The 24,192-nt window shown below is 39.6% G+C and overlaps 1 protein-coding gene across 3 annotated transcripts; it reads left to right on the plus strand.

The window, feature by feature from the left end:
• The first annotated feature begins 3,464 nt into the window (after nucleotides 1-3,464).
• LOC124111108 lies at nucleotides 3,465-23,870 on the plus strand. Of its 3 annotated transcripts, none has more exons than XM_046470700.2 (11): nucleotides 3,466-3,855; nucleotides 6,606-6,678; nucleotides 12,090-12,282; nucleotides 12,914-13,076; nucleotides 14,475-14,548; nucleotides 14,903-16,508; nucleotides 17,078-17,304; nucleotides 18,289-18,405; nucleotides 19,531-19,690; nucleotides 20,093-20,214; nucleotides 23,206-23,870. In XM_046470700.2, exons 3-11 carry the CDS (start codon nucleotides 12,091-12,093, stop codon nucleotides 23,359-23,361), a joined length of 2,817 nt encoding a protein of 938 aa, XP_046326656.2. In that variant the 5' UTR covers nucleotides 3,466-3,855; nucleotides 6,606-6,678; nucleotide 12,090; the 3' UTR covers nucleotides 23,362-23,870. The 3 variants fall into 3 exon arrangements, with proteins under 3 accessions (XP_046326657.2, XP_046326656.2, XP_046326655.2); XM_046470699.2 differs by lacking the exon at nucleotides 3,466-3,855 and adding an exon at nucleotides 4,928-5,015; XM_046470701.2 differs by lacking the exon at nucleotides 6,606-6,678 and having other exon boundaries at nucleotides 3,465-3,855.
• Nucleotides 23,871-24,192: the final 322 nt, after the last annotated feature.

Genomic DNA, 24,192 nt, shown 5'->3' on the forward strand with positions numbered 1-24,192 from the left:
TAAATGACCAGTTCCTATATAATGTTCAAACTTAAAACTTTTTTTATTTCAGGAAATTGAACTGTTCTTGACTTTTCACTCAACACCCTGAAAATATACCGACAACGTCAAAACGAATACCTGTAACATAACAGGGACTTTTTATGAGACTCCTTCCTGTGCAAAGTTAAAAACTTTAGTCAGTAAAAACATTGTGAATAGGTTTTCCTTAACATCTTTACTAGATTTGACCATGATTATAATAAATAGTAAAGTTTTAATTTAAGCTACACTGATTTTAATTATCCTTTTACGTTAATCTTTTATGATAAAGATTTACTCATCTTATGTTTTTGATACATGTTTTAGTTGTTTTACACTAAACAGTACAGTATTCCCCATCAGGACCCTCGTATATGTGTTCCCAGACAGCCTTTAGATAGACTGATGCACAGCAAAGTCAGCAAGTGAGATCGGTTCTGTGCCCGGTGTCAGTATCAAAGTGTTACTTCAGACAAATAGTGTAGCCAGCTTTATGCTGTGTTTCTACTGACATGGGTGAGTACTCTTTGGCTATTTAACTTCACTGGCACCTGGTGAATCTGTACCCTGTAGAGGGTCACGGGTGGCCCAGTCGTCTAAGGCGCTGTGCAGAGTTACGTCCCTTGGACACGCCACAAACCTATGATTGTGGGTTCGAATTGTGGTTCGCCACGATTATGTTTCTAGGATTGTCAGCACCATACCCGTGCTCGTGGGTTTCACCGAAGTGGTAAACGTCTGAGATCTGCATCACTTCGGGCTTTCCTCTCACATTAAGCTGACACGCCGTGATATAACTGGAATACTGTTAAAAGTGGTGTTAAACCAAACTCACTCACTGCACCTTGCAGACCTTGACCTTGGTAAGCTGGACACTTATGTGTATGTTTATGGGCTGAAATATTCTAACCTTCAGTAGCTCTAAAAGTGTAAGCGATTTTTCCGGATTTCTATTCATTTGGACCCTTGGTAATCTGGAAACCTGTTTATCTGGAAGTCTCTCCACCGAGACAACCACTGTTGGGACATATACATGTATTATTGAAAGGTCATTATTTCTCGTCTAAAACTTTGTTCATGTGGTTGAATTCACTGAAACTGTCCAGATTAACAGGGTATCACTACAGCCCTCACAGTTTGATTTGATCCTTTTTCACTGCTTTCGTCTTAATGTTATTTTCATGGCTGCCAAAATCAAACTTTCAGGAGCCAATTTTACAAACAGCTATAAGTCAGGTTTAAGATTTATGTCAGCTGAACATGTTGCAGTAACATGATTGTTACAAAGTCAAAATATCAAAACATGTTTAATTTTTTGTCTTGTTTATTATATGTATGTTTTTACAGAAAAAATATAGTTGTGAAGAAGGCATAGTAAAGCAGAAACATTATCTTTTGCATGCTTACAAAGTAAACAGAAAATCCACAGTGAAGTATGCCAACATGCACCATTATTACACTAAGTTTGGGTATTAAAGTGGGTACTAAAGTGCACACTTAACAACAACACACCACCCACCACCCCATCCCCCACCCACCCACCCCCACCCCCACAGCTGTGTAGAGGGGGTGTGCATAATAAACTCAGAGTTAGTTTTCACCAATGCAACGACATTACCTTGAACACTATGTCAACAAATCCATACTGAAGTACACAAATTAATCCTGTAATTCATAATAAATGACCAGTTCCTATATAATGTTCAAACTTAAAACTTTTTTTATTTCAGGAAATTGAACTGTTCTTGACTTTTCACTCAACACCCTGAAAATATACCGACAACGTCAAAACGAATACCTGTAACATAACAGGGACTTTTTATGAGACTCCTTCCTGTGCAAAGTTAAAAACTTTAGTCAGTAAAAACATTGTGAATAGGTTTTCCTTAACATCTTTACTAGATTTGACCATGATTATAATAAATAGTAAAGTTTTAATTTAAGCTACACTGATTTTAATTATCCTTTTACATTAATCTTTTATGATAAAGATTTACTCATCTTATGTTTTTGATACATGTTTTAGTTGTTTTACACTAAACAGTACAGTATTCCCCATCAGGACCCTCGTATATGTGTTCCCAGACAGCCTTTAGATAGACTGATGCACAGCAAAGTCAGCAAGTGAGATCGGTTCTGTGCCCGGTGTCAGTATCAAAGTGTTACTTCAGACAAATAGTGTAGGCAGCTTTATGCTGTGTTTCTACTGACATGGGTGAGTACTCTTTGGCTATTTAACTTCACTGGCACCTGGTGAATCTGTACCCTGTAGAGGGTCACGGGTGGCCCAGTCGTCTAAGGCGCTGTGCAGAGTTACGTCCCTTGGGCACGCCAGAAACCTATGATTGTGGGTTCGAATTGTGGTCCGCCACGATTATGTTTCTAGGATTGTCAGCACCATACCCGTGCTCGTGGGTTTCACCGAAGTGGTAAACGTCTGAGATCTGCATCACTTCGGGCTTTCCTCTCACATTAAGCTGACACGCCGTGATATAACTGGAATACTGTTAAAAGTGGTGTTAAACCAAACTCACTCACTGCACCTTGCAGACCTTGACCTTGGTAAGCTGGACACTTATGTGTATGTTTATGGGCTGAAATATTCTAACCTTCAGTAGCTCTAAAAGTGTAAGCGATTTTTCCGGATTTCTATTCATTTGGACCCTTGGTAATCTGGAAACCTGTTTATCTGGAAGTCTCTCCACCGAGACAACCACTGTTGGGACATATACATGTATTATTGAAAGGTCATTATTTCTCGTCTAAAACTTTGTTCATGTGGTTGAATTCACTGAAACTGTCCAGATTAACAGGGTATCACTACAGCCCTCACAGTTTGATTTGATCCTTTTTCACTGCTTTCGTCTTAATGTTATTTTCATGGCTGCCAAAATCAAACTTTCAGGAGCCAATTTTACAAACAGCTATAAGTCAGGTTTAAGATTTATGTCAGCTGAACATGTTGCAGTAACATGATTGTTACAAAGTCAAAATATCAAAACATGTTTAATTTTTTGTCTTGTTTATTATATGTATGTTTTTACAGAAAAAATATAGTTGTGAAGAAGGCATAGTAAAGCAGAAACATTATCTTTTGCATGCTTACAAAGTAAACAGAAAATCCACAGTGAAGTATGCCAACATGCACCATTATTACACTAAGTTTGGGTATTAAAGTGGGTACTAAAGTGCACACTTAACAACAACACCCCCCCCCCCCCCCCACCCCCCCACCCACCCCACCCCCCACCCCCACCCCCTCAGCTGTGTAGAGGGGGTGTGCATAATAAACTCAGAGTTAGTTTTCACCAATGCAACGACATTACCTTGAACACTATGTCAACAAATCCATACTGAAGTACACAAATTAATCCTGTAATTCATAATAAATGACCAGTTCCTATATAATGTTCAAACTTACAACTTTTTTTATTTCAGGAAATTGAACTGTTCTTGACTTTTCACTCAACACCCTGAAAATATACCGACAACGTCAAAACGAATACCTGTAACATAACAGGGACTTTTAATGAGACTCCTTCCTGTGCAAAGTTAAAAACTACCTGTAGCCATTATCTGAAAATGAGCTGAGGTCAAATCTTGACCTCCAAGCTCTGTCACATACAGGTGTGGCATCGGAGTTGCAACCACATAGAAATTGGATCCAGAAACAACTTCTCGTAGCATTATGGGTGAATGCACACACCATTCTATAGTCTATCCCATGGCTATGGCTATGAGACTGCATGCGATGATCAGTGAAGTTTGTACATACTGTCTTGGATCGCCATTTTGTGAAGAGAATGTGGAGTACTGACAACAGGGTCCTTTACTGTGAGTTATTTTCAAGTTTCATGTTTCAAATACATATTCATACATGCAGTAATTATAAACCTAAGCGACATGTTCATATATATGATCCATCCCATCAGTATTGTGGGGGTAGGAAATGGGTCAATGGCAGGGGGCCCGGAACTATCAAACCACATAACATGTGTTGCAGTATGGTTAGTTAGGGACCAGTTCAAAAGTTTGATGTTGGATAAAAAAACCTTAATTCACTAAGTTTTGAGACATATCCCCCACCCACACCAAAAACGTAATTCTGAATATGTTGAATTGAGTTTAGTGGGCTCTTATGTCACACCTTCTTGTGTTTTGCCCTGCTTTTTCCGAATACTTATTGATGCCCATTCACGCCCCATCCCTTAACATAAGGAATTATTATTATTTATCAGATATTGAACTTATAGTCCCTTATATTTTTAAGATGACATATAAACTGTTGGTAACATTTACAACAATATCCAAATGAGTTTGGCATATTTAATAATTATCATTTTCCAGATTTGTTGATTCATAAATTAATTAAGTTTGTTTGTGGTTGGAATAAAGTTTGTAGTGATCAGAATTCCACCAGCCATATTGCTGTATCGGGTGCTGCAGCACTCTGTTCATTGCTGCTGATGTCGCCGCCCCAATGCTGTAACAGTGAGAAGAACAGCAAGCAGTATATATGTTGCTGTGTGCTAAAGCCTTTTTTCTTCACTACAAAAAATACTTTTTTGTTCTACAGATTATATATTTTTCTTAATTTAAATTTTCTACTTGATTTCTTAAAATAGTATTGTTAAATTTAGTAAAATATAGAAAAGGTGAAATCATTTTTTTCATCACTAAAGTAAGTTTTAAGTTAAAAATAAGCCTCACAAAAATGTCTTAATCTTTTAAAAGATGTTATGTAAAAGAAATATCCAATTAAAATTGTTTACAGGCCAGTGACATCCACCACAAGCAATATGTTGTTAGGATATCCCTCTATACAGATAGATATATATATAAATAGATATTCCCGCCTTTTGTTGCTGGGCTGTCACATAAGCCAATAGATTGTTTGCCAGTAGAGGGCGTCCTTCAACATGGCTGCCTTCCAACCTCTGAGATGAAGCCAATACTATTAGAAAACCATATCAAACAGAAGTAGTGAATTCAAGGTAACAGGGCAATCAGATTGTGCGATTTCATGACTTTTTAATCTCAGCTGGGTGAACACTATGTCAGATAATCTGCCTTTTCAAGTACATACTAGCATCTGCACTCGCAGCCTCGTGGTGTCGGCATCGTCCATTCATGATTTCCTTATTATTAAAGTGATATATCCTGCTTACTTGGACACACTACACTTAAGACATGTGTATAAATGATGTGTTTACAAGCACATATGCTTCGTTGATTCTTTTCACCGACTCCCTGTGATTGTCCCATTCAGCTGTTTCCATGACATGCTTATCAGATCACATTACTGTGCAGCGTTTTCAAATGTCAAGGAAATCTGTACAGAGCTGTGGGTTTTAGTCTGATGATTAAGTATCAGCGAATGTAACAGTTGCCCCGAATGTGTCTCCCCCTACACCTCCCCTTCCAACATTCGGAGGAGATGGGAAACATCCTGTAGTGTGTGGCATAGCTTCTTCACTGCTCAGTAGCTACAGAGTTGTTAAGTATGAACATGTTACTACAAAGTAGACACAATTGTGGATAACAACTTCTTTAATTACTTAGTCTGTCTTACAGACCATGATACAAATACCTTATTCAACGTAATAAGCGCCCAGGGCACTCTTAAAATTAGAAATAGGGGGCTCTTATTAGAATATTATTTTGGTGAAAAAAGACAGAGATGAAAGATAAATTTCATGGTTTATGGTGACAGCCTGAAATGTTTATGTACGAATTTTATTGCCCATAATTAAGGGTGCATATGACACACGAGTGTGTATTATATGCGAATAAATAAGACTTGTGTACATTGATCAATCGGAAGGGGTGCTAATTGGGATTGTTCACCAGCCAATATATCAGCAAATATCTCCGTGGGCGCTTATTAGAGCGGGGTGCTTATTACGTCGAATACAGTATGTATCAAATACAGCCCATGCATGTCTATAATGTTTGGCAAGTCTAGATCACTGCAGAATCTGAAAATGAAGAGAGTCACTGGGCTCCTTTTTATTATATTTTTATTAAGATAACTGAACAACTGTTTTTTTCTGTACAATATGTTCATTTCAGAGTCGAGATGTTAATCTATTAATTACTGTAAATGCAATGTTTCGATATAGATCCTTACACCATTGTCAAACTGCTTTGCTTGACAACTGTATAAGGATCTTTTCTGAAATGTCACTTTTACAGTAACTGAAGAAGTTGTTGTCTATAAACTGTGTCTACTTTGTCATCCGTCAACTTCTAAGTAATGAGCATCAAACAGTTCAACATGTTACTTACCCTAATTTTCACTAAACCCTGGTTATTTGTAAGAACATTTTAAAGGTGCTTTAATCTTAAGATAACCTCAACTGAAAGCATTTAAATGTAAACAAAAATAGAAAATGCTATCATAGCATGAGATGGGTAGGTATTAGGGTGAGTATTAGGGTTTGTTTTTGGGGTGTTAAGTTTAATGGCAACTGAAACACTGTAAACAATATTGCCTTAGAAACCACAAGAGCAATTATCCCGGAATGTTGCATGCTTTTTCCACCATTATAAGCCTACTGCCACTTTTGCCTATTGTATTGTAGGTATCTTCCTATGTCGCCTTGTGAGGGGTACTACTTTCAAGTGAGGCCTGCTTTGAGGTTTTACATTTGTCAGGTAAGACCTAGGTTTTACAAGGTGAGGACAAGATCTATGGATGAACAATTTCTTTATTACAATTAGGAGTGATGTTTTAGTGTAGGTCCTAACACCGTTCACATCACTTGCTTGAACCTAGACCAAAATGTTGCTCCTAATTGTAATAAAGAAGTTGTTCATCCACATATCTTATCTTTACTTAGGACTCCCAACTTCTAAATGCCTCTCGGGGGCATGGGTGGCCCAGTCGTCTTAGGCGCCACGATTCACTGTGCAGAGTTGTGTCCCTTGGGCACGCCAGAAACCTATGATTGTGGGTTCGAATCGGTTATGTTTCTAGGATTGTCAGCACCATACCCATGCTTGTGGGTTTCACCGAATTGGTAAACGTCTGAGACCTGCATCACATCGGGCTTTCCTCCCACATTAAGCTGGCACGCCGTGATATAACTGGAATATTGTTAAAAGTGGCGTTAAACCCAACTCACTCACTCACTCTCAAAGAAGCTAGGTTTTACATTTTACATTTTATAAACTGGCCTTTAGATATGAATATGATGTTCATTTTTGAATGATTAAAAGTCACAATTTTTTCCACGTGAAAATTCCATGACGTGAATTGAACCTTCAACCTCATATAACATGTTGAGTTTTGTAACCCATTGGTGCAGGTGATGAAAGATTGTTCAATTTTACATGTAATGACTTCAGTGCATGCTGCACATGGTCTTTCTCTGGCACTCTTTGATCAAATTCCTTTTGTTTCACTATATGGTATCCCCATGTTTTCTTATTTTTTCTGGTATTTCTTGCTTTTGCACGGTTCATAAGTTGGATAAAACACTCCTCCTTGGTTTTGGTTGAAAATGTAAAACCACAGATAGAGGTAAAAGCCTGACGACCCTTTGGCTTTCCCTCGCTTGAGGTTTTACATTTTCAGTCGGGAGGAGTGTTTTATCCTTAACATAATGACACTGGAATTTGTTAAAGGGGTTCAAATCTGTTTTAAAAATGGCCGCCATGGCAGGCACATTGAGAAACCTGCTTGTAGTCATTGCTTATCCGTATTTGTTCAAAATGTCATAAAAAATTTGTGCAATGTGTTGTTTGTAATGGGGTTCAACGCGTATGTTATTTTTTTAAAGATGTGAAGTTTGATGTGATATGTGGTGTATGTGTATAGGTAGCTATATACCGGGGTATATACTGAAAAAACGTTGAAAACATTAACATTTTTATAACATTTGACAAAATGTATGGGTGGCCATTCGGTCAAAAAATACAAAGTTGAAAAAAGGACAAAAGTACGCAATTAAGGTCAAATATGACGAATAAAGAACTAAATATTACTACTAAAGGTAAAAATACAATATTAATAGTCAAATGTTACGAAATGACTTCATAAGAAAAGAAAGAACAATGTGTACGAAAGAACATCAGTGATCACGAAAGGACGTTTTCAATAAAGAACGTCAGTGAGCACGAAAGGACGTTTTCAGTAAAGAACATCAGTGAGCACAAAAAGACGTTGACAATAAAGAACGCCAGATGGTGCTGCAATTTGTAAAACATTCCGAGTTTAATCGGCTTGTTCCGCCGTGTATAGTATATGATAACTGCATGCCGAGGTGCACAATGTATAACGTCATTCCTCGTGCACTCACCGTCTGACGTCACACATATAAATGTGGATGTAAACAAGCAAAATAAATATGGTTTGAAAACAAACGCTGGCGTCATAGATGAAACTCGATTTTCTTTATTTATGGCGAGCTATTTTTCCTAACGAATGTGTAAGTTATACATATGCATACAAATCCATTTGGTATATATATTTGTTGTTCAGATATTAGGCAGCATTTTGTTCGCACACAGTGTCCGAAATGCTGTTAAATAAAACAAACTCTCGCACAACGTTCACTTTTCAGCTGAAAATGTGCGTCTGAAACAAAACTCGGCATCATAGCACCCTCGTTATTGGATCACTGTAGATGAATCCTAGTTTAGCGTTAAGTGAGTGTTTTTTGAAGGTTGTATACAAAATACATGTACCAATGTTAGGCAGATGTTGGATTACACAGTATACTGTATGAAAAGGCCCTAAGCGGTGACAAAGCTTAACGCAACATGTTTATACACAATGTGTACATTATACATTATAAATACATGTATATATATGTGTGACGTCAGACGGTGAGTGCACGAGGAATGACGTTATATGCATTGTGCACCTCGGCATGCAGTTATCATATACTATACACAGCGGAACAAGCCGATTAAACTCAGAATGTTTTACAAATTGCAGCGTCATCTGGCATTCTTTATTGTCAACATCCTTTCGTGCTCACTGACGTTCTTTATTGTCAACGTCCTTTCGTGCTCACTGACGTTCTTTATTGAAAACGTCCTTTCTTGCTCACTGACGTTCTTTCGTACACATTGTTCTTTCTTTTCTTATGACGTCTTTTCGTAACATTTGACTATTAATATTGTATTTTGACCTTTAGTAGTAACATTTAGTTCTTTATTTGTCATATTTGACCTTAATTGCGTACTTTTGTCCTTTTTTTCAACTTTGTATTTTTTGACCGAATGGCCGCCCATAAAAATGGTAACAAAAATCACTTTAAGCTGTTTGTGTATTTAGACAGAAGACAATTAAACACAACAATATCATTTTGTCAGACAGTCATCATTCTTTGTCATGCAAGTAAATATTTACTGCAATTAAAGTTGATTTCTTGTCCTACTAGTTAAAGTTGATTATGCGTTATTGTGTGTCATAGTATATTGTAGCGATATGTAAAATTTTATATATGTGAATGCTGAATTTTGGAATTATAACCATTTCTGGTATTATGATATTCAGGATTGATTTTTTAGGACTTTTAGGAATGCACTACCAAAGTTGTATCCTGCACAATTTTCTCCCTGATCGATGCCGACCCTGATCCTAAAGACTTTATTTCCCTTCAACACCCACTCACAATTTATCCCATGTATGTAATGACGAAACTCACATCTCTGTTCATGTGTTATGTCCGTCATGTGGGTTTTCTGACACTTAAGAAACAGTCATAGTTTTCTCTCTAATCACATGAACAACTGTAAATCATGTCATTCACTTATAAAAGACAACTTCCTCTTAAAAACAAGCCATTGTCTGACTATTTACAATGTCTGTGTGATGCTACACCCCCATTCTAGCGAGAGTAATCGCGATAAACATGGACGTCCGAAAACCTATTATCCAATGATAATTGATATGAATATCTTCTGCCTTTGGTACTCTTGTTATTACTTCTTTCATTTCTAAAACTGTAAGTTAACTCAACATGATTTGAAAAATTGTGTACACACAAGGGGAGGGAAAATAGCGTTTCCAAACAAGGGACTTTGGCGCACATCATCGTCAATTTTAGTTCGAGAACAACAATACAACATACAGGCTTTCATGTCTGTTGCACTTTATCAATATTTCCTAATTTGTATGTATGTATGTATGTATGTATGTATGTATGTATGTATGTATGTATGTATGTATGTATGTATGTATGTATGTATGTATGTATGTATGTATGTATGTATGTATGTACGTACGTATGTATGTACTTCTTTGGCCGAATTGTTTACAGGGGGTTGGTTTTGGTGAAGTTCGGAACTCTGTGTTTTCACTGTGCCATTAACAGTGATGTTACCCGTAAAGATCCGGGGTAGAATAGGTCTTCAGCAACCCATGCTTGCCGTAAAAGGCGACTATGCTTGTCGTAAAAGGCGACTAACGGGATCGGGTGGTCAGGCTTGCTGACTTGGTTGATGCATGTCATTGTATCCCAATTGCGTGGATCAATGCTCATCAATGCTCGATTATTTACAGACCACCGTCATATAGCTGGAATATTGCTGAGTGCGGCGTAAAGCAACAAACCAACCAACCAACCAACAGTGATGTTAATGACCAGGGCTCTTTGTTGTCTCTCATGGGAGACAACTCCACCAATTAGGCCTGTGTTGCAGGTCCTGCTCACAGACAACTCCACCACTTAAGCCTGTGTTGCAGGTCCTGCTCACAGACAACTCCACCACTTAAGCCTGTGTTGCAGGTCCTGCTCACAGACAACTCCACCAATTAAGCCTGTGTTGCAGGTCCTGCTCACAGACAACTCCACCACTTAAGCCTGTGTTGCAGGTCCTGCTCACAGACAACTCCACCAATTAAGCCTGTGTTGCAGGTCCTGCTCACAGACAACTCCACCAATTAAGCCTGTGTTGCAGGTCCTGCTCACAGACAACTCCACCAATTAAGCCTGTGTTGCAGGTCATGCTCACAGACAACTCCACCACTTAAGCCTGTGTTGCAGGTCCTGCTCACAGACAACTCCACCAATTAAGCCTGTGTTGCAGGTCCTGCTCAGACAACTCCACCAATTAAGCCTGTGTTGCAGGTCCTGCTCACAGACAACTCCACCAATTAAGCCTGTGTTGCAGGTCCTGCTCACAGACAACTCCACCAATTAAGCCTGTGTTGCAGGTCCTGCTCACAGACAACTCCACTAATTAAGCCTGTGTTGCAGGTCCTGCCCACAGACAATTCATAGCTCAACCTGAGCCATCAGCCTTCCACTGTTTGTTCCGTACCTTAGCTGCATCCGAAACTATTGACTATTCTGGGGGCAACCTGGGATTTATATTGGAGACAGGATATTTCTTTGGTCACTGCCTCCAAGCACCCATTTTCTTTCATTGCAAGGAGCCGAACAATTTTTTGTGTGTTCACAACACTTCCCATTTCAACACATCCAACATGTCCTGCAAACAACTTTTTGTGTGTGGAAAAACCTGAGGACATTATATTTTTCAGTAATTCATTTTTTAAAATCTTTCCAGCCCCTCTCACCTGCCTCATGTGTCCAAAGCCCTCAGAAATCCCCTTCCCAATGCTTCCAGTGTCCACCCTCCACCCACAGATGGGGTGGACCATGCATCAGCCTTGGATGACATGGACCTCTTTCCATGAACTACCACTTTCATTTGACATTAGATAAAGGACTGCCTCCGTGGTCTAGTGGTAGAGCGTCCACCCGGAAGGTGGAAGGTCCGCGGTTCGATCCCTGGCCACGTCATACAAAAAGACGTTAAAAGATGGTACTTGTTGTTACCCTGTCTGGTGCTCAGCATTAAGGGGCTAAGACAAGGACTGGTCAGCTCGGAGTCAGTATACTGTGTCTGAGTGGGGTATTCATGTTAAACTGCGGCATTGTATCTCAGTGAGCTAGCACTATAAATCGGTATCAGTCCGGACTAGTACAAGCAGCAACACACACACACGTGCATGCACGTCGCTATATAAGTGCAATAATCTTGGACGCATCGTTAAACCCAATTTCACCATTTGATTAAAACACTATGACTTTTCTCCATGTTTGCAGAATGGCAACTCCTGGCAGACTAAGCATAGAGTGTACAGGGGAGGAGGAGGAGCTATCACATATTGCCACTAGTCACAGCATCAGGGCGTCGCCCACCTTGTCGTCTCTCCCTGCAACCCATACTGGCCTAGAATCTACCCAGCTGGCAGTTGATAGTCCCTGGCTATGTGTTGGCAGCAGCCATGTTGACCAGGTAACACTGAGAGCACTTCCTGAGACATACATCACATAGGCAATTATTGTTAGCATTATCATGTTAGTATGTGACATAAAACCTATGGTTTTGGCAGACCATAGACCGATATTGGTATATTGGAGTTTGGTTAGGTGATTTTTTTCCCCAAACATTTTAGGTTAAAATAAAATTTCCGTTTTTGAAACATAATAAGGAAAATTAAAAAAACAAAACGGTTAAGTGAAAGACTTTAGTTACTGTCCTTCCTCTTTTAGACTACAGAGAATATTTTGTCATTACTGAACACACTCGGCTAGAAGAAAACAAAATCTTCTCAAAATTTTAATTTTTTCAGTGTCTCTGAAATTTAAGTCAGAGCAAGTATTATATAATTTAAAAAAAGACGTAAGTAATTTGCATAATGGACACAATCTGGTACTCCAATAATCTCATTGAGATCTCCCAGAGATAGACAAAAGTTGTAGTTGGCCATATTCTTTGAGGTCAACATTTAATAGTGGAAGTGTGAGTTATTCTCAATTTCACAGTTGTGGTTCCCGTCCACTGTCACAAAGTACAAACATGTAACGATTACAATGATTATACCTGACAGGACAATAAACACATTTTGATCCCAATATTCTTGAAGGTGGAGAACCCTCATCCCACAAGTCCACAGGCCCCCGTTGTGATCAAAGTTGTGCTGAACGGAGATGATGTGGAAACAGTGAATGTGATGAGAGACGGAGGAGATGCATCTGTCAAACTCCAAGTCTGTGGTCAATCGAGGGGCGATAAAGGGAAGAGTAATGGTAATCTTTGAATGGTCTTAGGAATTATGTTTGTGTGATGGATATATGTTATTGATGTGGGGGCAGGAGTGGCCCTGTCATCTGAGGCTGTGCAATTCACCGTGAAGAGTTGCATCCCCTGGGCACACCAGAGATCTGTGATTAAGGGTTCGAATCCCGGTTCACCCTGTTTATGTTTCTTAATTTGTCAGTACCATACCCATGCCATGTTTCTGTCTGAGGCAGCAGCCTTGTGTGATTCTTGCAATAATTTATTGATTGGCGCATGATATTTAGGGTCAGTGGGACATGGGGTCAGATGGGTTTATTTCATAAAACTGTAAAAAAAATATTTTACATTACTCAGGCAGCTGCTTCATTTATTGAATGTAAACATCCTGATTTTTGTTACCTTATGCATCTCAATTTACTATCACTACCTTTCATTGGCGATATTTGCTAATATATTGGCTAGTGAACAAATCCCAATTAGCACCCCTTCTGATTGATCAATGTACACAAGACTTATTTATTCACGTATAACGCACTCATGTGTTATATGCAATTATGGGCAATTAAATTCTGGCATTTCAGGCTGTTAGCATAAACCACGAAATTTATCTATCAACTCTGTTTTTTCACCAAAATAATATTCTAATAAGAGCCCCCTATTTCTAATTTTGAGAGTGCCCTCGGCGCTTATAACGTTGATTACGGTATGTGATGTTGGACGTTATTTCTGCATTATGTTAAATCTGAGAAAGCTGACATGCAAAACATTCCATGTATCGGTAACACCAATAGCCTGTATGATCTCTCAAGAGTGTGATCCCATAAGTTTTGAAAATGACCTGATGTTTTTTTTACTGAGGGGATCCTTGTCCCCACTTGTCTAAATTCTTAGCAGAACATTGCCACACCCGGAGTTTCACCAAAGTGGTACATGTCTGAGACCTGCGTCAAAGCGGGATTAAACCCAAATCACTCACTCTCTCTCTCACTCACTCACTCTCTCACTCACTCACTCACTCACTCACTCACTCACTCACTCACTCACTCACCCACCCACCCAACCAACCAACCACCCACCCACCCACCCACCCACCCAACCAACCAACCAACCAACCACCCACTCACTCACTCACTCACTCTCTCACTCACTCACTCACTCACTCACTCACTCACTCACTCACTCACTCACCCACCCACCCAACCAACCAACCACCCACCCACCCACCCACCCACCCAACCAACCAACCACCCACCCACCCACCCACCCACCCACCCACCCACCCAACCAACCAACCACCCACTCACTCACTCACTCACTCACTCACTCACTCACAGTGTTTCTATATCGTTGTATTATGAGCTTGGACTTGTATTACAATAGTTGTTTAACGCCTTATTTGTTTTCAGGAACCTCAGACCCTGATGTTTCCATTTACAAGTCGCTATCTAAGCTATCCATGGCCACAGTCATCAAACTTATTGTAAGTCGAGACAATGGCAAATTTGTTTAGTGTGGATACCCTGGTAGGGTCGGGTAATAGGGGGTTGGGTACCCGGGTAGTTAATTTGGACTCGTCCCAGCCCTAGAACCTACTTATGTGACATTACAAGTCAACAGTTATAAGAAGTTTCACAGTATACAATCAGTGAACATTACATTTTTGCCTGGCTGAAATACATGTTTCTTATTTTGTAAATATTAGGGGTAATATTTCTCATTCATAACATACTTTTCTCCTTATTTATAATTGTAAAATTTATTTTTTCAAAATTTAGGGTATGTGTGTCTGTAAAACAATAAAAAATAATTATATCTACCTTATTTTTTTTTGCAGATGCTGCTCCAGATTATCATCTTTGCACCAGTCTGTTCTGTGATTATCTTAATTGCAAAAGGAAATGTGTTGAACATACACTGTAACAATGTGTACAACTATCACTCACCACCTCTGCCTGCCAATAAGACAGAACAGCCAGTTCTTGACAGGACCACTGGTCATGGGGCTAATAAGACAGAACAGCCAGTTCTTGACAGGACCACTGGTCATGGGGCCAATAAGACAAAACAGCCAGTTCTTGACAGGACCACTGGTCATGGGGCCAATAAGACAGAACAGCCAGTCAGTAACAGCAATAGTGGAAATAGCAACTGTAGAACAGATATTGCTGCAGCAGAGGGGTCTTTGCATCACAGGTCCACTCCTCTGGAGAGCCTTGAGAAATCAAAGACAGCTCCCAAGAACATGATTCAGGCTAAACAAATTCTGCCAAAACCAAGATCTGAGGATGACAATGAGGACCATTGTTACTGGATATCTTCAAGAACACATGCAAGAGTAAAGTTTGCCATGGCGCCACTTGAATACAGCTGTCCAGATGATCAGGAAGAGATTGATGTGAAACAGCTGCGGAAGGAGCAAAGAGGGTCAACCATGACAAAGGACTTCACAGCTCTTGCTATGCAAGGAGACAGCAGCAGCAGACAGGAGGACAAATCTGTCACTGGCACTGGCCCGCACAGCCTTACCCAAGGACTTGGCAAGTTGGAACGTCTGATAGGTCCTCTTCTGCAAGTCGCGACTGTTACGGTAACATTGTTTATTGTCACCTTTGCTTATGCGAAAGCCTTACTGCAGCTGCTCTATGCATTGACCCAAAAATTGAATTGTATCCTTGACAAATGGAAGCAATATGTTAGTACTGGAAGGACCATCATTTCTTCAGCCTGTTTCCAATTAATATGCTGTGTTGTGGCCAAGTTGTTCCCAACCCGTGTTCCTCCATATTTTGCGATGATGTTGATGATGTTGATGGAGTGTTCAGGATCTGCCCATGGTGAGTGTCAGGACAGTTTTGACAGTGGTGCACCAGCATCAGAAGGGTTACGTGTCCGCAGTGACCGCGAGAGAACACAGAAACAGAAGGAGGACACTAAACTTGCTGGCTACATATTGACCATCCCAAATATACAAAATGTCAGGTCCGTTGACACAAAGAATACATCCCCAGATGAGAGTTTTGTGCAAGATCGATGTGATGACATGGACGAAGTTAAGCAAAGTAATGATCCGTCTGATGAAACTGAAAATGATCACTCATCTTTAGCTGATTCAAAACTGCTCGTAAATGAGATGAGAGAAGTCCAAGATTTTGGAAGAGGGATGTTTGGAGACTCCTCTACAGAAGCAGGGATATTAAACAGGCGTGGATTTAGAGATACAGAAGAACCTTCTGCGTGTCATGACATGCGCAGTGGAGAAGTCGAGACAAGGATAACCTCACTACCTGAGGATGCACATATCATCTATTCGAGGGATTTGCCAGGGAAACCCCAAGTCCTTTTATCTCCAGGAGGATACAGCTTTGATGACACAGTGGAGACTGATGCTGGAGGCAATGAGAAAGTGGAACATGTCTCGGACATTCTCTTCTCACAACCTGGTAAATAAGCCTGCATGGATATTTTCATTCCTCATTAAAGCAGCAAATAATGTACCTACACCAGTTTGAGGGAATAAATAGAGAATTTTCACCCAAGTGTCTTTTGATATCATATATATCACCGAGTGTTGATATATTTGATATAAAAAGACACGAGGGTGAGATTTTATTTATCATCCAACATCATTTCTTCCAACCTTTCCATTTTGTAGATAGTAATAAGCAGTGTCTGAAGTGTAAAAAGTACTGCTAACAGATTCAGTAGCAGAGCCATTAGTGATGTCATTTGATTGTGACATCATTTTAACCAATGACCTCAAAATGGTCTGAAAAGCATTGTGATGCAATTTCATTGCAGCGATATCTACAGTGTAGATATCGCTTGATCTCACCCCAGTATATCTCATGTTGGAGCCAGTTTTGGACGATAATAGAATTTAAGAGATTGAATCAAGATTTCTTTTTGAACCTAAGATAAGAATTAAGGAGTTTAGTCTTTTTTCATATTGATCATACAAGCATGCATGATATTACTATGCTGTAAATGCTTGTAATATGTTTCTACACAGGCTCAAGAGATTTGACACCTCTGCTGCACTCAGTGAAATATAAAGAGAGAGACTTTGAGCATCCTATCTTGCCTGTTGACTTCCAGCTGGATGAGCGACTGCACATGCCACCAAAGAGAAAGTACATTTGGCCACACTACCATTGCATCCATGGGGAAATGTATGACATGATGAACTTCGCCCTAGGCATTGAATCAGCTCTTGATGGAACCGGAGTGTTCCTTCAGGTTAGAAATGATGGGATTGATGGGATCATGTTATTGTCACTGAGGCCTAAGGGATGAGGGTGGGTGGGGAGGGGAGGGTGGGGTGTGTATGTGGATGGGGAGGGGGGAGAGGAGAGAGAGAGAGGATGTGACGCAGTTTTTATTTTATTCCCACCCTCTCCGAATATGTGCATCCCCATGAGACTGCCATATATTTTGGTGACCCTCCCCTGATTCTCTCTGACCCACACACCCCTATTTAGTAAATGACCTGTCCCTGAGATCATCAATTGTCTCAAACCACAGATAACTCAACATATACACCTGCAAAAGAGAGTAAGCATAACCTATCCTTTATTTTCATATATAAGATAGCTACGCGATAAATCACAAAGTACAAGCATGGTTTATTTGCTGATTAAACATTAATCTATCATAATGTCCTCACTGGGGAATCGAACATGCCCTTGCAACTTGGTGATGCCGTAAATTGGACGACTTTATTTTTGAGTTGCTCCCCATAGACAAAACTGATGTACGCATAGACATGTAGGTAAATGCAATGACCGAATGATCACATCCAAAAGAGGGAGAGATCTCACAAACTGTATGGGGAGAAAAGGTACAGATAATCGATGTGAAAATGGTGAGAATATTGCTGTATTGTGTTTAAAATGTGTTTAGTCACTTTGTGCACTGAAACAAATGTGTTTGTCAATATGTAAATGTACTACAAGAAAATGACAGTCAACATATTTGGAATTTGAAGGATTTCTAAAAAACAAAATCTGGTTTCCTGGGTGTGTTCTGTTACTAGGTGATAGGTACATGACAGGCACAATATAATGGAAGTATATGTTCCCCAGAAATGTTTCTTGATTTGTTAATTAAACAGCCTTGTCATTGAGGGAAGGGAGATAATCATTTTTTTAAAGTTACACAGTTGTCTCCCTAAACATAAGTTTTACAGTTTATAAGAACACTTACTTTAAAAATATGTTACAGGCCTCACCACTTCATGTAGAAAATGGAAACATTTCAACCTGGAGGGTGAAATCCCTGTCCGTCACCCGAACAGCCTACTTTGATCATATGGCAGAAGCTCCCTACATTGAAGAGAAGGTGAGACTTATAGTAAACAGTATATGTCTTGTAGCAAATGTTCTATATGGGATAACACTTACTTAGCACAAATTCTAGTTCTTTTTGGGTTGAGTCGCTTCTGGGATTCGAACCCACACTGCCAGTGTGAGGCACCTAATCGCCAGCACACAAAGTCAGCGATGTAATCCTCTCAGCCCCCAAGGTTTCCACAAAAATGAAAGTCCAACAACTGCTGGTCTAGATCACATACTTTGTGTACCCCTCTGATAAGTGTAACCTGGCATGGCTCCCATGGCTGAATGCTATGGTCCAGATTATTTACAGACCACCATCATATGGTGGTGTCCCAAAGGCAAATATTAGAGGTTTTCAGGAAGCATTGTTTCTAACATCTTCCTGAGGCAAGTGAGTTAACTGTCTATAAAAGTCTAGTTTCCACCCTTGCCGAACTAGGCCGGTATTATGGAGTTACATTTTGGCTGGGCTAACAAGTCTATGCATAGTCCAATCAAAATCGCACAACAAAATCGAAATCCGGTTTGTAAACTGTTGTTTTTATTTCGGTTGATTGCAGGATTTGCAAAAATATGTGCACCTCCAACTTGTTGTCAACAGATATTTTCCAAATCTTTTTTTATGATTTTAATCAAGGTGCTCACATGATTTGATGCACTTTGCGATGTAAGACTCGTTTTATCACAATATAGATCTTGATTATCGATCAGATCGTCTTGACTGTGTGTCGCCATTTTGTCTGAATCAAATGCAAGTGATACAAAAGGTGGAATCTGATGGGTCCATAGGAGAGGTTAAGAAGGGTCATAACTCGTAATAACCACTGGTGGCGCTACGATTGAGCCCAGGAATTCCAGCCTATTTCAGCAAGGGTGGAAACTGGACTTCTAAAGTCAGTTAACTAACTCTCTTGCCTCAGGAAGATGTGTTTCTTATATCAGAACATGAGCTCAGCCTTTTATCCAAGCTCTTTGAAATCTGACATTCCCAGTTGGCCAGAAACATCACTTACTGTAACTCAAGATCTCGCGAAGTATTTGTTTACATTTTGGGAAATCCAGTTCAAGACATGTCTCTTCATTCTTGTGTCATAAGCTGAGTGTAATAATTCATACATTTCTGTTGCAGGTCGAAATTGAAACCTTCTTGCAAATTAGACGGCAATATGAAATCTACATCAGTCATCAGGATGATGACCCAGACAAACTGAAGATATATGGACTTAAAAAGTCTGTAGAGTTTGATCAACATTTTGTGAGGATCTTCTATCAGTGCAGAGAAGCTATTGGTAGGCAAGATCTACTCAAGTCTATTTTAAACAAATGTCTAATGTGATAAAAAATCTAAATGTGTTGATGTGCATTAAAAGAAACAATTTAATTGAAAGGATGTAAATATTTTTCCCTGTGGTATGATGTGGAATAGTGTCTGTGTTCTACTACTGTAATATGGGGAAATATGCATTTAGCAACGATGAACTATTCATTAACGAAATGCAGATGATTTAATCATATTCCAATTGGAACAAAACACAATTGCAAATGTCAGTTCACCAAAACATTAATGTTTATATTTTCAGTAGCTACTTATGTTTATTTACTAAATTCCATTTTGTTTCGAGATTTACCTAAGGTATGGTCTTCCTCCATTAAGTATGTTTAATATGTAGATGATTTCTATGTCTTGATAGGCTCCATCACTGTGTTTGTGACATTCCAACCCTGGAGTGGGCGACGATTTAATCAAAGTCATCAAATGCCAAGTGGTCAGACATTGAAGTCAGTGATGGCACATCCAGCCATCCATAACTTTGTGAGTACAGTATGTCTCTACAGTGATACATCATAGATGTAAGTTTCAACTTGCTGAGAACAGTGAACTTATGCTTTGGTGTGTTCTCAGTATAAATGTCTGATATTTTAGCACACACCCGACTGCTCACAGAATTCAAATTCGATGTCAAACTTTGCAGACATTTGAAAATGTCATTTTTGACCATACTCAGGCATTTCTACATGTATAATTATTAAATTTGATATGCTGCCACAATGTAGTATGGAGTATAACACACAATATGTTTTTAACCTTTGACCTTCACTTACGCCAATTTGTCTCGTGTAACTGCATTTACAACTTCTCCGACGAAACTAGTAGGCTTATGGAGCTGAAATTTTGCATGAAATATTCCAGCTATTGTGTCTCATAAATGTTTTGCTCACAGAATTCCAATCCAACATGGCAGCAACATTGAAATTTTCTTGCCCATTACTCTGTCATTCCTACATGTATCATTATGTAATGCAGTATGTGGTTTGGGGAAAACTTTTGTATCCTGGTAGATAATAGCTGTAGACAGCAGGTAGACAGGTGGATAATAGCTGTAGACAACAGATAGACAGGTGGATAATAGCTGTAGACAACAGGTAGACAGGTGGATAATAGCTGTAGACAACAGGTAGACAGGTAGATACTAGCTGTAGACAACAGATAGACAGGTGGGTAATAGCTGTAGACAACAGGTAGACAGGTGGACAATAGCTGTAGACAACAGATAGACAGGTAGATAATAGCTGTAGACAGCAGATAGACAGGTAGATAATAGCTGTTGACACCAGATAGACAGTTGGATAATAGCTGTAGACAGCAGGTAGACAGGTAGATAATAGCTGTGGACAGCAGATAGACAGGTGGATAATAGCTGTAGACAGCACATAGACAGGTGAATACTACCTGTATACAGCAGATAGACAGGTAGATAATAGCTGTTGACACCAGATAGACAGTTGGATAATAGCTGTAGACAGCAGATAGACAGGTAGATAATAGCTGTAGACAGCAGATAGACAGGTGGATAATAGCTGTAGACAGCAGATAGACAGGTAGATAATAGCTGTAGACAGCAGGTAGACAGGTAGATAATAGCTGTTGACACCAGATAGACAGGTGGATAATAGCTGTAGACAGCAGATAGACAGGTAGATAATAGCTGTAGACAGCAGGTAGACAGGTAGATAATAGCTGTTGACACCAGATAGACAGGTGGATAATAGCTGTAGACAGCAGATAGACAGGTAGATAATAGCTGTTGACACCAGAGAGACAGTTGGATAATAGCTGTAGACAGCAGGTAGACAGGTAGATAATAGCTGTGGACAGCAGATAGACAGGTGGATAATAGCTGTAGACAGCAGATAGACAGGTGGATAATAACTGTAGACAGCAGATAGACAGGTAGATAATAGCTGTAGACAGCAGGTGACAGGTTGATAATAGCTGTAGACAGCAGATAGACAGGTAGATAATAGCTGTAGACAGCAGACAGACAGGTAGATGTAATAGCTGTAGACAGCAGGCAGACAGGTGACAGGTAGATGGGTGGATGGAGAAGGTGCTTCTTTTAGACATCAGCACAGCCACTGAACTCATTGAGTAAAGTAATATGATTGCTTCTCAGAAATTTGTGAATTACTGGAAATTTAAAAGTTGTTGCTGCTGAAGGAGTCACCAGCCTATATGATGCCAGTTTACCCAACACACACAAAGCTCACAGAGCAGTCAGTTCAACAGTCTGACGGAAATCAATGTTATGTTGTCTTACAAAGTAATTTAATGAAAATCTGAATCTTTGTTTAACAAATAAAGTTTGCTCTTCCCCCATGTATATTGCATCTTCCCGAGGCAAGGGAGTAACTGACTATAAAAGTCCGGTTTCCACTCTTGCCAAACTTGGCTGGTATTATGGAGTTACATTTTGGCTGGACTAACGAGTCAATGCATAGTCAAATCACAATCACGCAACCAATTTGAAATCTGGTTCGTAAAATGTCATGCAGATTTTGGTTGATTGCAGTATTTACAAACTATGTGCACTGCCAGCTCGGTGTCAACAGACATTTTACAAATTTTTCCATGTTTTTAATCAAGGTGCTCACGTGATTTGATGCACTTTGGGCGGTAAGACCCGTTTTATCACAATATAGATCTTGATTATCGATCAGATCATCTTGACTGGGCGCTGCCATTTTGTTTGAAGCAAATGCAAGTGATACGAGAGGTGGCATCTAATTGGTCCATAGGAGAGGCATAGAAGGGAATAACTCGTAATAGCCACTTATGGTACTACGGTCGAGCCCAGGAATTACAGCTTAGTTCAGCAAGGGTTTAAGCTGGACTTCTAAAGTCAGTTAACTCTCTTGCCTCGGGAAGATGTGGATAGTGTAATAATGTGTAGCATTGCCCTGAACTGTATTAGTGAAAGTACAAATATGTTTGTGTTCGAGTAGGGCTGGGACAGGTAACTCGGGTACTCGGGTCTGACGGGTACTGAGTAGGACCCGGGTACCCACAGAATTACCCGGACCCATGGTTAGTCATATGATTATATTGTTTAATGGCAAAAGTTATCGAGAACTCTATGGTTACACTATGAGTGACAAATGTTCACATTTCTTTCTGACTATGCACACATTCCTCCTGACTTTATATGTTTGCATAAAGATAAAACTTCAATCAACTTCAGTCTACGCATGACCAGATAATTTTATACCTGTATCTAAATACATTTTGACAGGAGTACGGTCAAATGTTTCCCAATCGGACATTTTGTACCTATCTCTTGATACCTACAGCGGGTACCCGATTAGGGTCGGGTAATAGGGGGGTGGGTACCTGGGTAGTAAATTTGGACTCGTCCCAGCCCTATGTTCGAGTGCTTTGACATTATTATAGGAATAGTTTCTTTTGCTTCATGAATTTCGTGACAGTATAGTGTCCTTGGTATATAGAATTCAAATTTCATTCCAGGTGTGTCAGCTAAAGCAAGTGTATACCAGGTTACAAGGTGGCTGCTACGTGAGGCTGACGATGGAGGGATGTCACGTCTACCCCTCCCCTTCTTGGAGGGTGAACCACTCATGCATCCTGGAGATCGCCCCATCAGTCCCCCACATCTCTCTATGATGTCTGGATGGACTAGATCAGCTAGCTTAATTTACTTACGAGGTTTGATTGATAAGTTCTGATCTTCTCACAGAAGGAATTGCTTAAGTTATGTAATTCTTTAATGTCTTCAGGTCTTTTTTTTTTTTCAAATATCATTTTAATTTAGTCTTTCTATGTTTGACTAAGAACTTATCAATCATCCCTTGTATAATAATTTAGTTTGCTTTATAAGTGGATGCAGGGTGCATGTATGCATATTTTCTACAGTTGTACAACTATTTTATCGAACCAATTAAGAATATAAAAAAAGCAGGCAGTTAAACAGTTGCTATAGTTCTCTTCTCTCTCTAAGCTGGGATAGTGCCTTTTGACTGTAAGGGCAACGTTTTGGTATAGATCCCTATGCCTTATATCCTTATCCTTATACCATTGGTCTTGCTTGACAATGGTATAAAGCTAAGAATTGACCTTCACTTTGTGTGAGTTCATTGGAGTATGAACCTGCATAGAGTGAGGTCCAAACTGTATGAACGTCGGAGCTTGCGACGACGTTCATACAATGTTTGGCCCTCATCTATGCAGGTTCATACTCCAATGAACTCACACAAAGTGAAAGTCAATTCTTATAATTTTTTATCACAATTTCTTTCCTCAAAGGACGTAGGCCAAGATCTAAACAATTTTATTTAGTACGTGTGACCTCATTTTTACACTGACAGCCGAACAACAACCAGCTATATCCCGGAATAAAATAGTTCCCCAAAAAGAGAGGTGACATGAGCGTATGGATGCAGAACTTGCTCTTCAGAAACATCTTACGCAACACATGTGTTCATATAATATCCCCAT

This window comes from Haliotis rufescens, unplaced genomic scaffold, assembly GCF_023055435.1.
Source record: "Haliotis rufescens isolate VD_foot unplaced genomic scaffold, xgHalRufe1.0.p SCAF_2, whole genome shotgun sequence".
Lineage (NCBI taxonomy): Eukaryota > Metazoa > Mollusca > Gastropoda > Lepetellida > Haliotidae > Haliotis > Haliotis rufescens.